General features: G+C 58.4%; 1 protein-coding gene across 1 annotated transcript in view; it reads left to right on the top strand.

Annotated features, from left to right (window-relative positions):
• The first annotated feature begins 100 nt into the window (after window positions 1-100).
• HGS (hepatocyte growth factor-regulated tyrosine kinase substrate) overlaps window positions 101-8,250 on the top strand; it is a 9,285-nt gene continuing 1,135 nt past the window's right edge. The window contains exons 1-20 of the mRNA XM_031064283.1: window positions 101-182; window positions 525-600; window positions 1,007-1,099; window positions 2,858-2,981; window positions 3,868-3,920; window positions 4,369-4,437; window positions 4,634-4,758; window positions 4,992-5,070; window positions 5,158-5,256; window positions 5,460-5,555; window positions 5,863-5,901; window positions 5,985-6,128; window positions 6,258-6,471; window positions 6,651-6,823; window positions 6,943-7,083; window positions 7,161-7,332; window positions 7,410-7,543; window positions 7,799-7,915; window positions 8,052-8,147; window positions 8,238-8,246. Coding sequence (XP_030920143.1) covers window positions 160-182; window positions 525-600; window positions 1,007-1,099; window positions 2,858-2,981; window positions 3,868-3,920; window positions 4,369-4,437; window positions 4,634-4,758; window positions 4,992-5,070; window positions 5,158-5,256; window positions 5,460-5,555; window positions 5,863-5,901; window positions 5,985-6,128; window positions 6,258-6,471; window positions 6,651-6,823; window positions 6,943-7,083; window positions 7,161-7,332; window positions 7,410-7,543; window positions 7,799-7,915; window positions 8,052-8,147; window positions 8,238-8,246 — 2,076 coding nt within the window. The 5' untranslated portion in view covers window positions 101-159. The remainder of the gene's footprint in view (window positions 183-524; window positions 601-1,006; window positions 1,100-2,857; window positions 2,982-3,867; window positions 3,921-4,368; window positions 4,438-4,633; window positions 4,759-4,991; window positions 5,071-5,157; window positions 5,257-5,459; window positions 5,556-5,862; window positions 5,902-5,984; window positions 6,129-6,257; window positions 6,472-6,650; window positions 6,824-6,942; window positions 7,084-7,160; window positions 7,333-7,409; window positions 7,544-7,798; window positions 7,916-8,051; window positions 8,148-8,237; window positions 8,247-8,250) is intronic.

The following is an 8,250-nucleotide window of genomic DNA, read 5'->3' as shown; positions in this document are numbered from 1 at the left end:
GGGCGCAGCCCCCCGCCCGCAGCCTCCCGGCGGCGGCGGAGCGGAGCCGCGGGCAATAGCGCGGCTCACGGCGCCACCGGGGGTTTGCTCTCTGCAGATAAGGCCACGAGCCAGCTCCTGCTGGAGACGGACTGGGAATCCATCCTGCAGATCTGCGACATGATCCGCCAGGGAGACACGCAGTAAGTGCTGCGGGCACGGCTCTGCCGGCTGCGCGGGGAAGGACAGACACCCTCCGAGGGTCTCGGACCTGTAACACACATCTCGTTATCCCTTCCATGAGGGCATCAGAGGGGCCGTACAGCACACCCTGATGTGCTTCCCAGAGCCTGGGAGCTGCACATTACCCCTGGCCTGAAGTCCTTAGGGAAACTCAAGCTTGAGTGTGCTTATTCCTTGCCAGTTTCACTCAGTGAATCACACACCCCTGAGCTCGCTGTGCCCTTCGTGTCAGGGTGGGGATTGGTGGGTTGTCAGCAGCAGGTGGGATCTCCCTGAGAACATGTCCCTTCTTCCCTGCCCAGGGCGAAATACGCCGTCAACGCCATCAAGAAGAAGGTGAATGACAAGAATCCCCACGTGGCCCTGTACGCGCTGGAGGTAACAGCACCTGGCTGGGAGCAAGCAGGGGCTTCCCACCACTGCCTTCAGGCTGCACAGCTCCCTGCAGCCAGCGTGGAGCCAGCCTCTTCCCAGCTCTGGCGCTGAGGTTTTGGGGTGATCAGGCCAGGGCCTTCATGCTTTAGTTCCATCTTGGCTTTGGAACAGGCAGAGCTGAGGCTTGGGCTGCTCTCCCTGGAGTTGGTTTGCACCGAGCAGAAGGCCCCCAGCCCCCCAGGGAGGCGAAGGGCAGCTGGCTCCCAGTGCAGGGAGTGGATTGGCATGGCCCCAACACAGCTCACAGCTTAAGTACTGCCCCCTGTTCAGCCTGCAGTGTGTGCTGAGACCCCCACAGGTTGCAGGGGAGGCAGGAAGCTGTGGGCTGATGTTGTCTTGGCCCTTGCAGGTCATGGAGTCGGTGGTTAAAAACTGTGGCCAAACAGTCCATGACGAAGTGGCCAATAAACAGACCATGGAGGAGCTGAAGGAAATACTCAAGGTAAATAGATTTATTTTACTGTCATTTTTTTTCCCTGTGGAAAAGCAGCAGCAGCAGAAAGAAATATATGTGTCCTCTCTTGTGTTCTCTTTGGGTAAGGAGCAGAAGGGAAACTGAAAATGCACTTCAGAAAAGAGCAGATTATCATGTGGTGTGAAAGGATGAGTGTAGGTAGTGAAGGAGGGCTTCTGGGAAGAGGAGATGTGGTGGGAGCAGAGGTTTGTCTGCACTGTGAAATGGCAGCAATGTGCTGTGGGGCCTGGGCCATTCCATTGTAAATGCTCCTGGATGCAACACTTGGGTTGGGACAGCAAAGGAAAACTGATGATGGCCTGGCACCTGTACCAAGGACCTGGGCAGTGGCAAAGTGAATTCCCTTTCATGGAACAGTGTGAGACACATAGGCAGGTAAAGCAGCAAAGGAAAAACCAGCTGGAGCTGCCTCTGTGTCACGGCCATGTCACTGGCATGTTGAGTTGCTCAGGATGTGACCATGGCTGCTGGCACTGACGAGTTGTTGTTACAAGCTGTCACCAGTCTGATACCTGCTGGAGCTTCACGTGTCCTTTGACTGGGGAATTCCTTTAGTGAAGTGGAAATGAGAACTCCTGTCTCCAGCTCCCAGCTCAGAACAGCAATACCCAGGCAAGAGCTCATTAGCATCGTGCTTCTGTCTTCCACCAGAAATAAACAAACAGGTGACCCAGATCCTTGGAGGACGAGCTGTGCGAGTCCTGTGTCACCTTCCTGTTAGGGCTGACTCAGTGTCCCTGCAGGATCTCCTCCTGAGGCAGGAGCACTGCCATAGCATGACAGCCAGGTGTGGTAGCACAGCCGCTCCAAGGGCTGAGGAGATCGAATCACATCCAGGGATTTCTTGGTTCTCTCAGTCCTTGCCTGCCTCAGGAGTTTCACAACTGCCCCATTCTCCTCCCACACCTGGAGCTTTGCTGCTTGTGAACACCCGGTGCTGGTAAAACAGTCCAAGTTCTGATGAGGTTCAGGGCTGTGATGTGTATGGAATGCAGGATTTTGCCAAATGTTCTAGAAGTTGGAGCTCCAGGAATTGTCAGTAAGTGATGCTGTGTGGGCCGAGGTCTTGGCTAAAATCAGAGCTTGACAGTGCTGCTGTGCTTCCTGGGGATTTCTGGAAGAGCCAGTCACGTGGATGTGATCGCTTGGGCAGCTGATGACATGGCGGCCCTGAGGCTGGCTGAGGTCAGAACAGGCTTGCCAACTTTTCTCCACTTCCCTGAAGTGTGGTGCAGTTGCCCTGCCTCCAAAGGGCAGCTGTCCCAGCTGTCCTCACTTTGTCACATCCTGCGCTGGCTTTGAGTTCCCCTGGAGCGGAGGTGCTGGCAGCCTGCAGGCACCCCCAGCACTGTCAGGGGCAGGCAGGGTGGGCTGTGCTGGCCTGGGCAGCTGGGGCTCCCACAGAGATCTGAGTGTGGGATGGGTGGCTCTGGTGAGGGAGTGCTGGGCACTCGCTCTAAGCATCAAGGCCACAGCTCTGTTCAGTCTGTGCTGCACAAGGACATTGTGTTCTTTGTGCTGGAGGGGGCAGTGGGGCAGCTGAAGGGGCTGTTTGTGCTGTGCATTGTCCTTGCTGCAGGTTTCTGACAGCTCTTACCTCTCCTGAGGACTCTATAGTCTCTCTTTCCTGAGTGGTATTTCTGGCTTCTCCTTAGGGGGTTCACACCATCCTTTGGGTTTCAGGGGCATTTTCTGAGATGATTTTTCTCCTCCCTTCCTGTGCAGAGGCAAGTGGAGACAAGTGTCCGCAGTAAGATCCTGTACCTCATCCAGGCCTGGGCTCATGCCTTCCGCAACGAGCCCAAGTACAAGGTGGTGCAGGACACCTACCAGATCATGAAGGTTGAAGGTGAGGACTGTGGCCACAGGTGAGGGGACACCTTGTCAAGCAGCTCTGCTCTGCAGGAGCTTTAGCAGTTCAATGCCTGGTGTGAGCAAAATCTGGACTTGCAGCACTGAGCTCTTCCTTGGTTCCCAGTACCCAGTGAACCCTTCAGGGTGACTAAATCCTGCTGCAGACATGGCACAGTGCAATGGACCAGGGCAGCCTTGCCCTAGGCCTCCAGCCCAGCCTTCAGGGCTGGCAGGGAGACCTGAAAAGCAGGAGCTGCAACTGTTCTTGGGGAGACTGGCAGCAAGTCATTGTGTCCTCTGGGAGGGATTTGCTGTGGGGCAGTTCCTTCCTCACAGGCTTTTGTTCCTGCTCCCAGGATGGGTCCATGGTCCCACTTGCTGACATAGCGTTGGTGTGACATTTTCCCTTCTGCCCAGGACAGCAGTGTCCACCTCTGGGGCAGGGGCACACTGCTGCCTCTGCCTCCTTCTGTGCACCAGAAACTCTGCAGGCAGTGGCACAAGCTGGGAGGGTCAGTCCAGCATCCTCAGCTGGTGTTGCCAAGCTCTGGCCCTTGAAGGGCTGAAACTGAAACTCACAGCCCTGCCTGCCCATCCAGTGGGCTTTTTATCCCCCTCAGTTCAAAGTACTGAGAAGTAATAAGCCTTATCCAGAGGCCTGTGATGTCCCTTGTGGGTGTGTAAGGGAAACAATTGGGGATTGTCCTCAGAGCATGGCTGAGGGGAGCCTGCTCCTGGTGTGTCAGAGGGAGGTGCTGCTCAAGACAAGAGGTGGTGCTGAGCTGGCACCTGTAGCACAAGCTTGCGGGCACGTGGCCTCCCTGTGCCAGAGGATTCCTCTCACAACGGGGCTCCCTTTTCTCTCCATTTTCCTCCTGCAGGGCACGTCTTCCCGGAGTTCAAGGAGAGCGACGCCATGTTCGCTGCAGAGAGGGTGAGCTCTGTGATGGGGAGGAGCCGCTGTGGGACACACATCCCATCCCTTTCCCATCGCCTTCTGCCAAAGCTGCAGGTCTCACATTCCTCCGTTTTGTGCGGATTGGAGACCTTGCTGGGAGAACTGGCCAGGACAGGGAGTCAGAGCCATCATTCCTCCTGCTCACTGGCCTTGCAGCAGCCTGGCAGGCTGCACGTGCAGCAGGGCATTGCTGAAGTGATTGCTGTGCAGACAGTTTCCTAGTAAATTTTGTACTGACTGGGAAAACATCACAGTCTCTAAGGAACACAGAAGGAGATAACTGAGGATTAATATTTCCTGTTGAGCTGCAGATGCCCCCAGTCTCCCCCACAAGACATGAGAGCCCTGTTGCCATCAGAGCTCCTGAAAGGGCCGGTGCTGACGCACTCCTCCCTCCTTACTCCATTTCCCTTGGCCCCTACAGGCTCCAGACTGGGTGGATGCAGAGGAGTGTCACAGGTGCCGAGTGCAGTTTGGCGTTGTGACGCGCAAGGTGGGTGCTGCTCCTGGGCTCCCTGCTCTGCACAGCCCTTGGCGCTTGCAGGACTCCCTGCAGGACTTGCTGTGTGAAGTGTGCTGGGGACAGACCATGTTTCCTGGCTGCTGGCAGGGAAATGAGTGTCTGAGTGACGTTGGCTAAAGGAGAAGGCATGTTTTGCCACCACACTCACGTCTCCTGTCCTTCACAGCACCACTGCCGGGCCTGCGGGCAGATCTTCTGTGGAAAATGCTCCTCCAAGTATTCCACCATCCCCAAGTTTGGGATTGAGAAAGAAGTGAGAGTCTGTGAGCCCTGCTATGAGCATCTCAACAAGTCAGTACCCTTCGTGGTGGGTTTCTTTGCCTGTGACAGCTGGGACATTGAGGGGGGAAGCATGGTGTGGAACTAGCTCCCTGCAGAGCACAACGGGGGCTTCCCAGGCTGTGCAGGCTGGGCTGGGCCCTCTTCCTTCCTGGGAGTGGGCTTTGCTGCTGGAACATGGTGCAGAGCTGGGTTCTGGTGCAGAGAAGGGAGCATTCAGTCCATGCTATCACTTGGCACTACAGGAAAACTGAGGGTAAAGCTGCTGCCACCTCTGAATTGCCCCCTGAGTACCTGACCAGCCCTCTCTCTCAGCAGTCCCAGGTGAGCAGCTGCCCCATAGGTGATCTGGTGATCCTGACCTGTTTGTTGATCCCATTACTGACCACCTCCTTATCTTTCCACTTCCAGCTGCCTCCAAAGCGGGATGAGACAGCTCTGCAAGAGGAGGAGGAGCTCCAGCTGGCTATTGCCTTGTCTCAGTCAGAGGCTGAGGAGAAGGAGAGAATGGTTTGTTGGCTCCTGGGGTCTGGGAGGGGTTGTTGCTCTTCAGCCCAGCTGTGCTGGGCCATAACAGATCTCTGGACATGTCCTGGTGTGAGCAAGACTCAAAGCCTGTGGAGAGGGTGAAAGCAGAGCCAGGCACAGGCTGTGTTGTGGTTGGTTTGGAGAAGCCTGGGCTCTCTCTGAGTTGGCAATTTTCTCTTTTGCAGAGGCAGAAAACAACCTACTCCATGTATCCCAAGGCTGAGCCCACTCCTGTCACGTCCTCGGCTCCCCCAGTCAGCACACTCTACTCCCCACCCGTGGTACGTCCGTGGCAGCTCCTGCACGTGAAGTGGCTGCACACAGGCCCCTTCCTGAGCCCAATTGTGTCCCATTTAATCCCCATACTGAGGGAAAATATTTGCCCTGTTCAACCCCTTGCTCATTCACTCTGTTTAGAGCAGGAAGGTGTGTTCTAAGCCAGGACTTAGGTGCCTCCACTGCCTCCCAGCTTCGTCCCCTTTGAGGCTCTCACTGGTGGTCATACATGGCCAGCTCCAAGTTGAACACTGTGGGACCTGGGGATCTCTGGTTTTGCTGAACTGCATCTCTCCATTTGTCTCTTTCCAGAATTCCTCTGCTCCCTTGGCCGAGGACATTGACCCAGAGGTGAGGGTCCTGGCCCTGCTAGTCTGCAGCACAGGCTTGCTCCTGCGAGGCCATGATGCTCATCTTCGTTCTCTTCCTGGCAGCTGGCTCGGTACCTGAACCGCAACTACTGGGAGAAGAAGCAGGAGGAGGTTCGCAAGAGCCCCACACCGTCAGCACCCCTGTCCCTGACAGAGCCAGCTGTGCAGCCTGGGGAAGCCCACCCTGCCCCTCTTGGGGTGGTTGAGGTAAGGGGGGGCCTGGGCCTGCGTCTGGCACCCACCGAGGGGCAAGAAGCACCCGACTCTTGGGCTCTGCAGGCTTTTGGCACTGGGAGGTCACAGCTGACTGGCTGCCCCATCGTTCCTTCCTTCCAGCAGCAGTACCAGAACGGTGAGTCCGAGGAGAACCACGAGCAGTTCCTGAAGGCACTGCAGAACGCGGTCACCACGTTCGTCAACCGCATGAAGAGCAACCACATGCGAGGCCGCAGCATCACCAACGACTCTGCCGTGTTGTCCCTCTTCCAGTCCATCAACAACATGCACCCGCAGCTGCTGGAGCTGCTCAACCAGCTGGACGAGCGCAGGCGTGCGTGGGAGCTGGGGGAGCTGCGGGCCCTGGGCGTGGGTGGGCGGCAGCCGCGGCTTCCACAGTGTCAGGGCTCAGCACTCCCGTGGCACAGTCTCACTGGAGAGGGGCTGCTGTGCAGTGCAGGGGCAGCCCAGGTGCTCTGTCCCCTGTTCCTGAGGCTGTCCCTTCTCTCCCAGTGTACTATGAGGGCCTGCAGGACAAGCTGGCCCAGATCCGGGACGCGCGCGGGGCCCTGAACGCGCTGCGGGAGGAGCACCAGGAGAAGCTGCGCCGTGCAGCAGAGGAGGCAGAGCGGCAGCGCCAGATCCAGCTGGCACAGAAGCTGGAGATCATGAGGCAGAAGAAGCAGGTGAGGCAGGGAAGCACGACCGGGGTATTGCAGGGCAGCCCAGGGCGGGCAGGGATGGCTGCCCTGGTGGCAGGGGTGTGTGGTGTGGTGGCTCCCACCACCCGGCCCTGTCCCCGCAGGAGTACCTGGAGATGCAGCGTCAGCTGGCCATCCAGAGGCTGCAGGAGCAGGAGAAGGAGAGGCAGCTGCGCCTGGAGCAGCAGAAGCAGACCATCCAGATGAGAGCCCAGATGCCAGCTTTCTCACTGCCTTATGCTCAGGTACAGCTGCTGGGCTAGGCTCCCCCTGCCAGGTTCCAGGGACTGCAGCTTTAACCTGGCTTTCCTTCTCCCATCAGCTCCAGGCCATGCCCGCAGCCAGCGGGGTGATCTACCAGCCCTCTGGGCCCACCAGCTTCCCTGGCACGTTCAGCCCTGCTGGCTCTGTGGAGGGCTCTCCCATGCACAGCGTGTACATGAACCAGGCTGCACAAGGGGGAACCGGGCCCTACGCTGCCATGCCTGGCACTGGTACGTCGGGCAGCTCAGCCTCTGGGGGTAGGGGAGAGCCCTGGGCGGTTGCTCCATCCTCTGCTCTCTCCACCCAGATCCCAGCATGGTGAATGCCTACATGTACCAGGCGGGTGCCAGCAGTGGGCAGGGGCCTCAGCAGGGGCCGGCGGTGCCCACCACCACCCCTGCATATTCATCCTACCAGCCCACACCCACACAGGGCTACCAGGCAAGTGAGGCAGCGCAGCCTGCAGCCAGCTGCGACAGGGGCTGGGGGATTCTGTGGGGCTGGGCAATGTACCCAAACTCAGCAATGAGATCTCTGAGCAGGAGGGAGGATGGGTTGCTTGGTTCCAGATCTCCAGATCTGCTGCTCTTGCTGTGGAAGGGGGCTGGAGTTAGATCCACTTCTGGGCTCAAGGGCCTTGTCTGGAGAAGTGAGCCATTGCTGCCCGTGCCGCCTCTCACCAGCCTCTCCCCACAGACAGCAGCCTCACAGTCACAGAGCATCCCAGCCATCTCCCAGGCACCCCAGTCGGGCACCAGGGGCTCCATGGGCAGCCAGTCTGTCTCCATGGGCTACCAGCCCTACAGCATGCAGGTGAGCACTCCCTGCTTGGGCGTGGCATGGCTGGGCTCCAGCCCATGCACCCATCCTGGGGGTGGGCACCCACCACTGCCCTGTGGGTGCTGCATGGACCCCAGCCCCTCTGACAGCCCCCCCCTCGTTCCCATAGGGTCTTATGTCTGCCCTGCCGGGCCAGGACACAGCTCTGAGCAGCCTGCCAGCCCAGCAGTCCTACCTGCCCGGGCAGCAGCCCCTCTACCAACAGGTGAGTGCCACCAGCCCGAGGGGTCAGGACCCAGTGGGGCACGTGTGCTAAGGAAGGCACACGCTAACAAAGCTGTTTCCTCTGCTGCAGGTGGCCCCAGCTG

The sequence above is a fragment of the Geospiza fortis genome, unplaced genomic scaffold (assembly GCF_000277835.1).
Source record: "Geospiza fortis unplaced genomic scaffold, GeoFor_1.0 scaffold261, whole genome shotgun sequence".
Taxonomy (NCBI): Eukaryota; Metazoa; Chordata; class Aves; order Passeriformes; family Thraupidae; genus Geospiza; species Geospiza fortis.
This window is presented reverse-complemented; position numbering and strand designations above follow the sequence as displayed.